Below are 15,626 nucleotides of genomic sequence, written 5' to 3' on the forward strand. Positions count from 1 at the left end.
AGCTACTCTTAATACACTGCCTGTGGGGATAGCAGTGGCTCGGCTATCTACTGTGAGAAGAATCTGGCACCTACAGAAAGCTGTGCACACACCACTCCATGACTCAGGAATTTCGGTACCTGCACCCAGGAGAAGCCTCTATGTTACACAGCAGGAGAAATAAACTGGAACAAAGAACTCAGATCCTCCACACCTGAAGAATGCAACAAATATTTTGGTCTGTTCATTTAGTGGAGGATGAATAATAAAAATGAACTGCAGCCACATGGGCGAAGGCTAAGCTTTCATAGTCAGGTCCCGAAGCACCTGCACACAGATATACAGGTGCATGTGCAGAGGCAAGAGGATGGCAGATAGGAGAGGGAGTTGATGGGCCTGAGGGTGATGAAGGGAAACAGCTACCAGGGGGAATCTTAGTTTCTCTGGAGCTTTCTTCTAGCTCCTGCCTCCCTACATTTCATTTGTGTAGCGACAGTAGATCCATACACAGATCTCTACCTGCCCAGGTGCCCTAAGGGTCCTTCTACAGCCCCACTCCTGTCCTCTGCTTCCTAGTCGACATTTTCTCTGCTAGGTCATTTACAGAGTGAAGCACAGTTGGCCTGCTTCCAAAGTTGTTGGGTATCTGCTGTGATTTTGGATTCTTCCCATAGATGATGCTCAGTCCTCATCTGTAGTTTATATGAGGCCATGGTGCTGTGTACTCACCCAGGCTGGCTGGCACTGCGGATCTCCATGCAGTGTGAGCTGGGCCCCTCTGAGAGGTGCACAGTGTCTGGGTACTTGTCCTGTGTGGAAAGAGAAATGGTTGTAGGCGGATCCATGTTGAAGGAGCATGGGGCTGGGTTCAGGGCCATTGACTGGCCAGTCAGAGACACTTTTGGGGCTGAGATATAGGTGTTACACATAGCATTTGATTTTACCCCTGCTCTTACTGGCCACCACCCAGACATCTTACTGCCACATGGCTTCCATTAATACCTCAGGTGACTGCTGTACTTCATTCTGACTTTCACCCTCCTCCCATCTGGGACAGCTTCCTCATCTTGTCTCTAGGCCTTTCAGAGTTTTGGCATCTGCCACAAAGGCTTTTCTAATAGAAGCTCTTTGAGGGCAGTGGCTGCCACTCTGCCACAGTGAATGCTCCCAACACATCTGAACCTGGCCTCCTTGGCAAAGGCAGGATCCTACCCAGGCACCCCAACTGTGGTGGAAACACATGCTTGTCACTTCTGCTTACAGGTTTCTAAGTTGGCTCCTCTAAGGTAGGCTTCTCTCTCATGATGTGATGACTCATATGTCTGTATCTGTTATCCTGGGGGTCACAATGTGACATACTGTCACATTCATTTGTCATTATGATAGTGCTTGCTTCAAGTGTCTGAACAGAAGCCCTATTCAGTAGTGATGGGAGGAGCGGTGGCCTTCATGGGAGGGCAGCCTTTAAAAGACCTAGCTTCAGATGACTCCTGCTTGGTGGACAGACAATGGCCTTAGGTGATGCCACAGAGGGCATCAAGTTGAACCAGCTTAGCAAATGAGGTAGCGTGGGGACAGATGTGTCAGACGTTTCAAAGAACTAGCTCCCCCTCGAGCAGCTGCCAGTGCTTCCATGGAGCCACCAACAGAGAGCACATCCAGACACCAGAACTGGAGCGGGTCTGGTGTACACTTACAGATAATTACTAATTTCAGTAAAATAAATTTTTAGGAGAAAATGTATACCTCAGTGATTTAAGTGGAAAGTGTTGGCTGACTTTTAAACATCATGCCTTTCCTAATTAATACCAACTGTTTGAAGGATGTAAAGGAGAATATGTGAACGTGGCAGTTCAGCTGCCAAGCACAGCTTGGCGGCAGCTTGTGGGACTCCAGGGAGTGCTGGGGGCTTGGGTTGCCTCCAGCGTGGGGCCTGAGGCTGAGCCTCCACGTGGAAGAGAACAGATCTCTGTCACCTACACAAAGGAAGGAGGAATTTCACTAAACAAGCATATTACTTTTTTGTTCTTTTTTTTTTTAAAAAGACTGAAGTAGAAATACTGATATTGGGAAGAGGCCAGAATATACTTCTGAAGAACTGGGCTTGAGTAAAAAGCCTCATCTGTGTAAGTTAGTAACAGTGTCACTCCATCTGTCCTGCTTCATCTGCTTCAGAGTACAGCTGGGAAAAGAAGGAAGGAACTAAAAGCTGACAGAATAGCCCTGTGGACACGGAGAGGGCAGCTTGTTAAAATTGCTGGTAGTCCCACGTACTGTAAAGGTCAGGTGTTGGTAGCAGTGCATAGGTAGCTTAGCACAGGAGAGGATAGGAGTTGTGATGAAAAGTTTTATGTATCACTGTATTGGATAACCCAATTGGTGAAGGGTTAAGACCTGGTAAGAGAGATATGTACACTATATCTTAGAATACCTTCTGGGAAGAAATACTTTCACACCAAAAGACTATTCAGAAAACTGTAAATCTAAGAGCAGTACTGGCTCACACCTGTAATTCTAGTCACTTAGAAAGCTGAGAATCAAGGTTTGAAGTCAGCCTGGCAGAGAGCTCTGAGAGATTCTTATCTCCAATTGAAAAAAGTTACAAGTAGAGTTGTGGAAAAGCCAAAGGAGTGAGAAGCTCAGAACTTAAGCCCGAGCCAGTGCCAACCACAAATCTATAAACCTGATCTGGAAAGGATCTTCCATGGCCAGGCTCTGAAAAGTCATGCCAGAACTCGGTGCCCTTTCCTGGGTGCAGTGTGAGGGCTGTGGTATGGAGGAAAAGTACTGGAAGGCTGTGCTGTGGAGGAGTCCCGTGCATTCTAACCAGCAGGCAGGCACTAGCCTATCTGCGTTGGGCCTGAGGGAAGATCCTGAGCTCAGCTGAGGAATGAATACCAAGGCTGTGATTGCGATGGTGTTTATTCAGGTGCTGGCCATCTGTGAGAGTTTGCATTCGTGGCAATTTTATCAGGAAAATGGCAGCTGTGCGAACTCGATCCGGTCTGTCTCACCTGAGACCCCATGCTGCTGGTGCTGCCTGATGCTGTACAGAAAGCCTCTGTGTTAGATTTCTGTCACAGCACTGCAATGGCAGGAGCTGAGGAATCCCGTGGACAGTATGGATATCCAGACTTGATTATCTGGATTGTTTTCCCACAGCTATGCTCTCACTGACTCAATGACTTAAATTCATTCTTACAAAGGACACACTTGAGTGGATTTTGGTATACTTACCACAACCTCGTCACTTTCTAATTCCAGAAGGTTCATATTACCCCATAAAGAAACTTTATTGCCCCCAGCCAAGTCACAAATATGCTTTCTAACTAGAGATAGATTTCCTTATTCTGGTTATTTTGTATAAGAGGAATCACACACATGTGCTTTTCTTTCTGGCTATGCCTCTAGCCATTTTTGCTTATTTCTCAGATAGGGCCTTGTGTTTTTTCCAGGCCAGTGTGGACTGCTATTTCCCCGTCTTGTACCTCTCTCATCCTCTGAGGTTCTGTGTTTCATCAGCCAGTTCACAGCCATCCAGCAGTGCCTGCTAAAGCTCATCACCACTCCTCTGCAGCAGGAAGGGAGGCATCAACTTCAAAACCTCTAACCATGGAACAACATAGACACCACCCATCAGACACTAGCACCCTGATGCAAAGGGGTCCTCTGGGTCTTTTGGTCCCAGTATGGCAATGTGAACCAGGTCACAGTCCCTTGGGGACAGAGTTTTCAGACTGTCATAAGCTAGAGGAGCATTGGTTATTTTAGAGCAATTTCTGGAAGGGAAAGCACCCTGCCCACACACCATCCATCTGAAATGGTTAACAAAGCCCTAGGCTATTGGGCTGGATGGACAGTGCCGACCTTTAAGTCTTTTGATTACCCAGAGGATGGAAAGATTGAATTTCCAAGTCTAATAGTGTATACTTCCAACCATTTTCTCTAGAACTATATTTTTCAAGTAAACATTCCATGAAGTAACATAAACAGAGCTGAATGAAGGAGTTATGTTGCCAAATTATATCCTTTAACCCAAATTATCCGAACTTTCCTGGACCCAGTCCTGAGGACTTGAGACACACATGAAAGACAGAGGCCATCCACAGGTCTGCAGCCCAGAGTCATTTGCTTGTGCAGAACAATGGGTGCAGAGCTCGCAGCTCAGGAAGTGTTCACATCTCCCTGTGGGACTGGGGGTTGGAGGTTAGAGCCCATCAGCAGTGAACTCAGCATCATGACAAGCTCCTCTGGGAGGAGCACTGCCAGAAGCATACATGAAAATAACTGGGAACAGCTGAGGACTTCGTGGCAAGTACTGCTGTTCCAGAGGGAGTTCAAAAATATGCGCTAAATGTTGCTTAGAAAAACAAACATGCCCTTGAAAAAAGCTCTTGACAGTGGATGATGAACCTGGGAAAGTGAACACGAAGCTCCCAGGACGGAAAGGCCTGGCCTGGGCGTGCCTGTGCTCATCTTGTACTGATGTCTCAGAACCTGCTCTGGCGTGTGCCAAACGTTCTCCATGTGTGAGCCCTACCCCACCCTCAGTGCCTCAACTCCAGGAGGGGCCCTTCTTCCCTTCCTCCACCCCTTGCAGAGTCTTCCGATGTACTAGGGGGAACCTCTATGTTGGAAGAGACTCAATTCATTGGAAATATAGTCCAATGATTTTTTTTTTTTTTTGGTCAGTCATGGGGCTTGAACTCTGGGCCTGGGCCTAGAGCTCTTCAGCTCTAGGCTACTGCCCTACCCCTTGAGCTATAGTCCCTCTTCTCATTTTCTAGTGATTAGTTGGAGGTAAAAGTCTCAAGGTCTTAGCCAGTCGCAGTGGCCCTTGCCTGTAATCCTAGCTACTTAGGAGGATCTGAGGATCAAGGTTCAAAGCCAGCCTAGGCACAAAAGGACCTGACAACCCACCCCAAAAAAAAAGTATCAAAAAAAAATAAAAAAGAAAAGAAAAAAAAGTCTCATGGTCTTTAGTGCCCTGGCTGGGTTTGAACCATGAATCAGGCTATGTCCTGTGCCTGGAGTTCAGGAACCACATGCAGTACAGCAAATTAAAATCAGTGTTCACTACCCCAACGTTCCAGAGGACACAGTGATCATGGTAACAGAGCCAGGGCTGTTTTGGGAGAGGGAGACTTGTGTGTCCTGTCGACCCAAGTCCCCAAGTCCTTGTCTTGGATTCACATAAGGGTCCAGGAAAGAATGCAATTTCTGTGCTTTTCAATGACAAGATGGTTCTGAAACCTCAAGGGCTGAAATTCCTGTGATAATTCCTTCATTCCCCTAACCAGGTCTTCTAATTTCCTTATAGTTTTCGAGAAATGTTTTATTTGAATTCAAAGCTATAAATACTTTTTTGTTGTTGTCTTTGTGGGGCTTGAACTCTGGGCCTGGGTGCTGTCCCTGAGCTCTTTAGCTCAAGGCTACCACCTTGCCCTGGAGCCACAGCCCCACTTCCAGTTTTCTAGTGGTTAATTGGAGATAAGAGTCTCTCGTTCTTTAGTGCCAAGGCTGGCTTTGAACAGTCATCCTCAGATCTCAGCCTCCTGAGTGGCTAGGATTACAATAAATACTCTTTTAAAATGCCTTTATACTTGCCTAGTTAAGCTTCATTTATGTTTTGCTTGTAATCTTTGGTATTCATAGTGACTTACACCTTGGGAGGCAGGACAATTTGTGGACCATCAAGTGGTGCCCTATCTTTAACCCCTCCATCTGTCCCCCATTCATCATATTCCTAATGAAAACAAAACAGGTATTTGCCTGTTTAACATCTCCCTTCTGCATACCTGCATTCCTTACCTACTCCTAGACTATTTCAAGAGGGTCTGCTCACTGAAAATTCCTTTTTTTTTTTTTTTTTTTGCTAGTACTGGGGCTTAAACTTAAGGCCTGGGCACTGTCCCTTAGCTCTTTTGCTCAACGCTAGTGCTCTACCACTTTAGCCACAACTCTCCTTTTGGCATTTGCTAGTTAACTGGAGATCAGAGTCTCATGGTCTATTCTGTCTAAGCTGGCTTTGAATAATGATCTTCAGATCTCAGCTTTTTGAGTTGCTGAGATTATAGATGTGAACCACTGCCACATGGCTGGACACTGCTTTACTTTTGCTGAAGCATGCATACACTGCTGACCAGGCCTCATGTGCCTTCCTCCTCCTAGACTTAAGAGATCTGCAGAGGACTGAGAGCTGGTCCTGTCCTTTGCTAGCATAGGAAAACAGGAGCCCTGTTGCCTTCCAAGCAAAAGGCTGCATCTCAAATCAGCTGGAAAACAACTTCTAGCACTTTCCTAGGAAATCCATGAGTTATTGACAAGACTGGACCTGGGTAGCAAGTAGAGCTAAAAAAAAGTAACAAAGGAATGTGGGGATCCAGATAATTTTTTTTTCCTTTTTGCCAATTATGGGGCTTGAACTCAGGGCCTAAACACTGTCCTTGGGCTTTTTCTCAAGGCTAGAGCTCTACCACTTGAGCCATAGCACCACTTCCAGCTTTTTCTATGTATGTGCTACCAAGGAACCAAACCTGGGTCTTTGTGCATGCTAGGCAAGCACTCTATCAAGCATTCCTGTCCCCCCAGATAATTCTACATTTTCCTATGTTAGGAAAATGAAAAGGGGAAACATGTAAGCAACATCAGTAACTTATACAGCCAAGAAACATCCCCTGCAGTCTAAGGCAATGCATGTAAAACTCCTGGCCTTCTACCAGAATTTACGAAAGATAACTATCTCACTGTGGTCCTCAGCAGTTTCTAAGATTGCCATTTTAAGTTAATTAAGTAGCAAGTGTTTGCTTTGAGAAGTAATTCTCTCCCTCTTTGATCACTGAAGTGAAAAGACAAATCAACTTCATGAAGTCAGAAATGATGATTAGGAAGTTAGATATACATAGTATATGTATAGAGATAATTACATTTTCCTCTATATAACTATTAAATATAGTAGACAGTGAGAATACTATATTACAGATATTTACTGGAAAACTTTACCATTACTAAGATGAAAACTCAAACTCAAAATTTTATAGTCTGAAATAAATTGTGTGGTCTCATTTCAGTGGAATCACAGACTTTTGGGTCAGGAGAAATGTAAAGTTTCCAGGTTCTTTTTGTTGTGGTTGGTTAGTTGTAGGGCTTGAACTCTGGGTCTGGGCACTGTCCTTAGGCTCTTCAGCTCAAGGCTACCGTCCTACCCCTTGAGCCATGGCACCACTTCTGGTTTTTTGGTGATTAAAGAGTCTCATGCACTTTTCTGCCTGGGCTGTCATTGAACCACGATCCTCAGATCTCAGCCTCCTGAATAGATATGATTATAGGCCTGAGCCACTGGCTCCTGGCTTCACGTTCTTTTTCAAAAGATATCACTCCAGCACCAACTCATTTGGTTCACCGAGCCTCATCTTTCACAGTGCCATCACATATGACAAACAGGAAGGAGCTCTTTAGATTCCCAGCAGTCCCAGAGATCTTGGGTAATGCCCATTTTCATGAAACCAAAGTTATGGATTACAGACTAGTAAACTGACTCAAACCTAAAGCACTCAGATTCCAAAACCCAAGTTCAGAAACATTCTACACTAACATTTCTAAATTTAAGTGTAGTTGTAATCCATGGGTTATGTTTTCTTACAATCATCTTATAACATGATTCCAGGTGGTGCTGTTGACTGACTTTGATGTCAATTAACAACAAAACTGATGTTGGAAAGCACAGATGCCTTTCTAAAAAGCCTTCTTCATGTATTCCTCATCTAGTCAGTCATGAAGAAGAATCATGTACTAACTTCAAAAATTAATAACAGGTACATCCCGTACAAGATTGCTTTCTAATTAAAAATCCTTAGTTATTGCTATAGGGAAAATTATAAAGGTGACTCTGGGAACAGGATAGCAGTGGTTCACACCTGCATTCCTAGCAAATAAGTTAGCTGAAATCACTCATACACACACACACACACACACACACACACACACTAGAAATCCTTGTTGTCTTTGGAATGCTACCATGGTGGGGACAGATAGGAGATGAGGGAGTCCTTTCTTTTTTCTTTTGTCACTTATAGGGCTTGAACTCTGGGCCGGGGCAATGTCCTTGAGCTTTTCAGCTCAAGGTTAGCACTCTACCCCTTTGAGCCACAGCACCCAAACTGGTTTTCTGGTGGTTAATTGAAGATAAGAGTCTCAGGGACTTTCTTGCCTGGGCTGGCTTTGAACTGTGACCCTCAGATATTGGCCTGCTGAGTAGCAGGATTACAAGCATGAGCCACCAGCACCCAGCTAGGTCTCACTTCTTAAAGGCTCTGTCATTTCTTCAAGCAACAGCAGCTCAAACAGCCTTTGTGATACATGGTTCTTTGGGGAATATCCAAATCATAGCAGAAGTTCTGGAAATGGCTTTACCTATTCAATGTTGTGTTTATGAATTCATCTACATTAACATGTATAGATTTAGCTCATTTTTACTGTTTTATCTTGCATTCCATTGTATTAGTGCCCAAGCTGTCTTTGAACTGCATTCCTCAGCTCTTAGCCTCCTCAGTAGCTAGGATTACGGGTGTGGGCCACTGCCACCCACCTGAGGAAATCCTTACTACAGAGACTTTCAACTAGTCCCTGTCCCACCCTGTTCTTCTGCCAGAAGCATTTGCTGCTTCCCCAGCCTACTGGAATTTTTACAGAGCAAACCAGGTTTCTTTAAATCCTTTTTGGTCTTAACCAAACATACTTTCTTTTCTTCCTTTTTTTTTTTTTTTTTTGGCCAGTCCTAGGCCTTGAACTCAGGACCTCAACACTCAGGGCTTTCACAAGGATAGAGCTCTACTGCTTGAGCCATAAAACCACTTCCAGCTTTTTTTGTGTGGTACTGAGGAATCGAACCTGGGCCTTCATGCATGCTAGGCACGCACTCTACCACTAGGCCACACTGCTGGTCCCCATTCTCCCAAACACTTCTTTCATCTGCTTCCTTGCTTCCAACATTTTGTCACTTTTCTTCTTAACCTGTGCACTCATGCTTTCACTGCCACTTTAGAAGGGTTAACTTGAGGGTATGATTCAAGTGGTAGAGTGCCAGCCTAATAAACACAAGACCTGGAGTTCAAACCCCAGTAATATTAAAAAAAAAAATGAAGCTAGGTGCCAGTGGCTGGCGCCTGTAATCCTAGCTACTCAGAAGGCTGAGATCTGAGGATTTCAGTTTGAAGCTAGCACAGACAGGAAAGTCCAAGAGACTCTTTTAGCTACTAAAGCGCTGGGTAGCTGAGCTATGACTCAAGTGGTAGACTGCGAGCCTTGAGCAAGAAACACTAGGCTCTGAGTTCAAGCCCCAGGATTGACACACACAGAAAAAATGATTTTAAGAACAAATGCATAGTTTTTATTTGGGTCCTAGAATAACCCCTGCCTCATTGTCTGGCCACAGACCACAGGGGTAGCTCCACAAGCTCTCATCATTGTTCCCCTTCACTGCTAGCCCAGCAAAGAAGGAAGAACCCCCTTATTATGGCTTGCCTTAAAACTCAAAGGAGATAATAGAAGAGTAGAAACTACTGTTTTCATTTATCTGTATATCGTTCATGAACAGGCAAACAATTTTATAACCATTATCATACTTCAGTATGGAGTATCTTCTCTTGCACTAGGGAAATAAGTGCAGAAGGAAGTCCTATGTTGTCCTAAAATGGCTTTGTGAAGCCCTTATTAAAAATACTTCAGATCACCCCATCTGTGGGCAGCACAATAGGATAAGCTTCAACTGACTTATTCACTCAAAATAAGTTGCAGATGGGCAGGGAGTTTGGTAGAGTGCTTGTCTAGCATGCACAAAGACTCGGGTTCAATTCCTCAGTACCACATACATAGAAAAGCCAGAAGTGGTTCTGTGGCTCAAGTGGTAGAGCGCTAGCCTTGAGAAAGCCCAAGGTGCTCAGGCCCTGAGTTCAAGCCCCAGGACTAGCAAAAAAAAAAAAAGCTGACAGGGCATGAATGTAACACTATAGTGGATAGCCTTAGACCTGTACTACTTTGCTCGGAAGGCTTTCTCTTCTTCAATCCTGATGAGAAATTCTGATGACCTGTCCTCAAGCCCCAACCCAGCTCATTATAGCACTAACAGTGCTTCATCCATAGTAGATGGCTTCCTGAAACACATCTGGGTGCCAGAAGAGGTACCACAGGGGCTGCTGGAAGGCTGGGGGTGAGGATCAGAACGACTCCAGCCCTCCTAGAGCTACAGAAGCAGCTCATTTCTGTTTTGTTTAGGCCAATGTGAACTGGGTTTATGTCCCATTCCTTGTATGGGCCCTATATAAAAAGGCATGGGACTAAATGCTTGGTATTGATGGGTAAACAAAATAAAAAATGCATAGGGAAATGTAAATTAAGACTAAAGGGTTATTTCTACATGAACACTTACATGGCTTAGAACACTTTTTTTTTTTTTTTAAAGGAACAACTGGTGTTGAAACAAGTGTGAGAGCTGGAACCCTCACATTGCTAGAGGGTATACTGGCACAGCTACTTTGGAAAACTACCTGGCAACATAGACTAAGGCTAGGATATATATTTGCTATGATTCATCAGGTCCAGCCAACATACATGTGCCCATGCACCCACCTACTCTTAGCAGCCCAGCTCATAATGACCAGAATAGGGACTTCTCACGAACAGTGTGGCATGACCACACAATAGAGCACCTATAGCAACCACAAGGACCATCTGGAGTTTCATGCTAAGCTGGGCCTCCTAGGACACGTTCCACAGGTGACTTCCTCCAAGCAAGCTCTACAGTAGGCAGATGGGTCCTTGCATAGGAGTCCCTAGAGTGCTTGCCTAAGGGACAGAATTACTGGAAGGGGTAAAGAGGTTTCTGGAAACTTCTCATATTCTGTTTCCTGCTCTGTAGCTCGGATGTACTAAATTGTGATGTACACCCTTTGCTCTATCTGTATATGATGGCATTTGTGCTTTTTTTTTTTTTTGCCAGTCCTGGGGCTTGAACTCAGGGCCTGAGTTCTGTCCTTGGGCTTTCCTTAAGGCTAGTGCTCTACCATTTGAACCACAGCACCACTTCTGGCTTTTCTATGTATGTGGTACTGAGGAATTGAACCCGGGGTTTACATGCATGCTAGACAAGCACTCTACTACTAGGCCAAACTCCTGGCGGTGTTTTTTTGTTTTTGTTTTTGTTTTGTTTTTTTAAGGCAGCATCCTTTACCTCATGAAGTGTGTAACTTGGTGAAAAGACAAGGTATTCACTGAAGTTAAGTGAACTTCTCATTTAAAGTTGGAATTCATGTCAGGAGGCTTCTCCTGTCTTTGCTGTGCCTTTCTTCTTCCTCAGGTGGAAGTGCTGTCCCCTTGAGGTGACTTTATGTGGTTCTTTTCTAGCTCTGTTGTATCTGCCCTACACAGCAGTGACCACAAATGCAGCACACACTGTGCATGGATTCTCCAGGACTTGGAACAAGGAACATTATGGGAACTTTGCTTTCCATGCTCTACTGAATTACGACTAGCAACCTACAGCCATCCTCTGTTTTTTGGTGGCTGGGACTCTATTCTGGGTAGCAGTTTCTTTGTCTTTTCTTGAGTTAGGATTGACAAACAGGGTAGTTAAGTTAGATTTCACTTCCTGAGGGTTTTACACCTTATCCACAGTGAATCTTGATTATTTTATGTGTGCTTCAAATAATTCAGTGTAAGAAGTTATCTGATCTCATGCAGATTTTACTGTTGACTCCCTTTTGGCTCATGGGCATAGAACTTTATATTTCTTTATTCTGCAACTATGGCTTGCATGATTTAGGCTCAACTAGAAGGTACTATAACAAAATAAATGGCCCAAGAGCTATAACTTAGAAAGCTTCACTATGTGAGGGTTTAGTTGTATACACATGCTTTAATGTTTGTAACTTAAAATGTTTGTAATGTTTATAACTGTTTGTGTGTGTGTTTGTGTGTGTGTGTGTGTGTGTGTGTGTGTGTGTGTGTGTGTGTATTGGTACTAGAGCTTGAACTCAGGGCTTAGGTGCTATCCCTTAGCTTAGCTTTTTTGTTCAAGGCTAGCACTCTGCCACTGGAGCAACAGCTTCACTCCCAGCTTTTTGTTGGTTAATTGGAAATAAGACTCTCATGGACTTTCTTGCCCAGGCTGGCTTTGAACTGGGATACTCAGTAGTCAGGATTATACATGTGAGCCACCAGTATCTTGGTTCTTATTATCTTTCAAAATCTTCCTCTACTAATAATTCTACTTGTGACAATTAAAAATAACAGACATATTATAAAAAATCAGCTAGCTTGTAGGGTTAAATAAACTTGAAGAAACACTAATTTCCAGAAGCCAAGGCTGACCAAAGAAAAGGAAAATGACTGCACAGTTCTTAGCTTTATTTGGAAACACACAGATGCTGTGTTTAAAGGCTGAGCAGGACAAGGGCCCCTGAGGCCTGCAGGCTTGCATAACGGCTAACTAATGTTGATTATGCAGTCCTGGGCCAAGAAGGGGAATGGAAACAGACAGCCAGAGCCAAGACAGCCAAGCTGTCCATGTTTTTCTTAAAGAGAGAACCACCAAAAGACATATCAACTTGTTAAAATATATATTTTAGCCTGAAACAAATAGGAATTCTATGATGTTAAAAAAAATCAAGTATCTTTAAGCACAGCACCTACGTACACATATATAAAGGAAAGGGAACAGTATTCTAAGTGCAACTGCTTTAAGCACTAAAGACTAATGTAGATGTGTCACTCACCCCTGCAAAACAGGATAATGCACTGAAGTAAACCAGTTAGAGACTGGTTAATAATCTGTAATGTTGAACAGAACCAGAGGAAGAAGCCTGTGACTCTGCGGGTGTACTGTAACCCTAAAATCCCATCAGAGGACCACTTGCCTCAACAGTTACCTCCAGGAGTACTTGCAGAGATATTTGGGTCTCTGTCTCACTCCCATAGTGGGTGAATGAGGTAATGATATTCCCATAACTTGTTCTTAAATGACTGGCTTATGCTAACACTTATGGACAGGTGAAATCATTTACATGGAAGGAAGGGTTTACCGCCAAGCTTCTACTGAGGGGCCAACCAGCACATTCTCAGAAAATCAAGTCCTTTGAGAGGAGGTAGGGTCCAAGATGATACTGTATAGTTTCTGTTTCTCAGACAAATAGACTATTATTCTACAACCTATTAAAATAGGGTTAAAACTGATAGTCAGAAAATGTGATTCTTCTTTCTTCCTCTCCTCCTCCTCCTCCTTCTCCTCCTCCTCCTCCTCTTCCTCCTCCTCCTCCTCCTCCTCCTCCTCCTCTTCCTCCTCCTTCTTCCAAGTCCTGGGGCTTGAATTCAGGGCCTGGGCACTGTCCTTGAGCTTTCTCAAAGCTAGCAATCTACTACTTGAGCCACAGTACCACTTCTGGCTTTTTCTGTGTATATGGTACAAAGGAATCAAACCCAGGGCTTCATGCATACTAGGCAAGTACTCCACTACAGCCATACTCCTGGCCCCCAGTTATTCTTAACTTAGACAAAAACTACAAGTAGACCAAGTAGTTAGATAGACATTTAGTGACAGAGCTATCATAAACAACTCAAGCTGGGCAATGGTGGTTCACGCCTGTAAACCTAGCTATTGAGGAGGCTGAGATCTGAGAATCGCAGTTCAAAGCTAACCCAGGCAGGAAAGTCAGTGAGACTCTTATCTCCATTTAACCATAAAAAGTAGGAAGTGGAGCTGTGGTTCAATGGATAGAGCACTAGCCTTGAGCACAAAAATTCAGGGACAGCCCTCAAGCTCAGGGTTCAAACTCCAGGACTGGCAAAAACATAAAAATAAATATTTGAAAGAAAAAAAGGAATTAGCAGGATGCTTAGTTGAGCTTTTCCTTAAAAGCATAAAATATTTCATACTGTTAGAATAGCTATGGTCAAAAAGATAGAGAATAACAAGTATAGAGAGTGTGCAGAAAGTGCAGGATCACACATTGTTATAACTGCTCTGTACAACACCTTGGAAATTTCCTTTCTTTCTCTTTGTTTTTAAAGTCCTAAAGTGGTATGTGCATATGGCAGGCAGAGTAAAAATTGTCCCCTTTCTTAGTAATGGAGGCATTTTATGTTCACTCCTCGTGCACCACACATACTCCTTGCAGGGGAATCTTATATCACTAACTCAGGGCCAACCCTGGGACTTCTTAAGGATATGTGGCTGGAGGGACACACCTGGCCTCTGACATTGTTACTCTTAAGATGACCTAATCCTTGTCTCAGAGAACCCTGTCGTTTCTGTCTTTCTGGATTGGGAAAAAACATTGAGGGTTTGTCCAACAAGCTAGCTAACATTTTTCTCTCCATAAAAAACTTGTTTCCTGACACCATGTTTGTGGGAAGAGTTATGGAGCGCGAGAAGGCACATTCGGTACCTTTTAAAACTCACAGCTGCTTTTAATTTTCACTTACATAAGACTAAACATTTAAAGTGATCTGGCAATACTTTGTACATTTTCAATGTCGGTTAATCACTATCTCTAGCCACTTCCAAAACATGTTTATTACTTCAAGAAAAGCTACACTATTAGTTAGTTAATCCCATTTCTCTTCTCCCTCAGCCTCTGGTAACCAGTGTCTACTCATTTCATTTGTTTCTATGAATTTATCTATTCTAGATAGTTCATATGAATAGAACCATGCAATATGTGATCTTTTGTGTCTGGCTTCTTTCACAGCGTAAGATTTTCACTCTTTTTATGCTATTATATACCTGATTATTCCACTGTATGTAAATACCAATTATTTGGTTCATTTTTTATAATCTGTTTCATTTTTAATATTTTCATTTTGTTCCTGTATTGGTTCCTTTAGCTCTTCATTTATAGGTTTCTCAGTGTTAAGACAGTTCTTTTAGTCTTTGCCTAGTAAGTCTAATCCTTGGGCGTCCTCACAGTGGTTTCTGTCACCTTTTCTGCATTTTTGCTCCTGTTAAAAACTGGACATTTTAAATATTGAAATGTGGTAACTCTTGGAACCATATTCTCCTGAAGAGTTTGCTTTTTATTGCTGAGGGCTGCAGTTCCCTGTTTAACAACCTTTTCTAATGATTTTTGCAAAGATCATTCCTGCTTGTCTGTGGTCACTGAAATGTCTACTCCATTATCTCACAGTCAGCCAGTGACCTCACTGAGAGAGCTCTTAAATGTCGAGAGCCCACAGGGAGGAAAAACAAATCAGAATTTCTAGGCCTTCATTGCTTGGCTTTGAGGTGAGCACTCCTGCAGTCTGCCCACCGCTCTGCCCTAACCTTCATGCCTGCCGGTCCTGTCAGAGGTGTGGCCTTAGCTCTCCCTCACTGGTCTCAGGCTTACATGTTGTCGTATTTCCCCTTGTAAATATGAAGGCCATCTCAATCCCCTTTCTCCCCTAAGAAACTCCTGAATTTCCTTCCTAGGGTTTTTGCTTGTTGCTTTCCCTGTCAGCCACAGCTTGTTCTTCAAGCACACACAGTACACTCTGTAACTCTGTAGAGATGCTATACTTTTCAGAAAGGGACTAGTGTCGGGTGCTGGTGGCTCATGCCTGTAATCCTAGCTACTCAGGAGGCTGAGATCTGAGGATCACAGTTCAGAGACAGCTGG

General features: G+C 43.6%; 1 protein-coding gene across 1 annotated transcript in view; it reads right to left on the reverse strand.

Annotated features, from left to right (window-relative positions):
* The window catches only part of Cenpp (centromere protein P), a 182,849-nt gene that overhangs the window by 934 nt on the left and 166,289 nt on the right, over positions 1-15,626 (reverse strand). The window contains exon 6 of the mRNA XM_090329933.1: positions 709-788. Coding sequence (XP_090186059.1) covers positions 709-788 — 80 coding nt within the window. The remainder of the gene's footprint in view (positions 1-708; positions 789-15,626) is intronic.

This window comes from Megascapheus bottae, chromosome 3 (genome assembly GCF_031878675.1).
Source record: "Megascapheus bottae isolate mThoBot1 chromosome 3, mThoBot2.hap1, whole genome shotgun sequence".
NCBI lineage: Eukaryota > Metazoa > Chordata > Mammalia > Rodentia > Geomyidae > Megascapheus > Megascapheus bottae.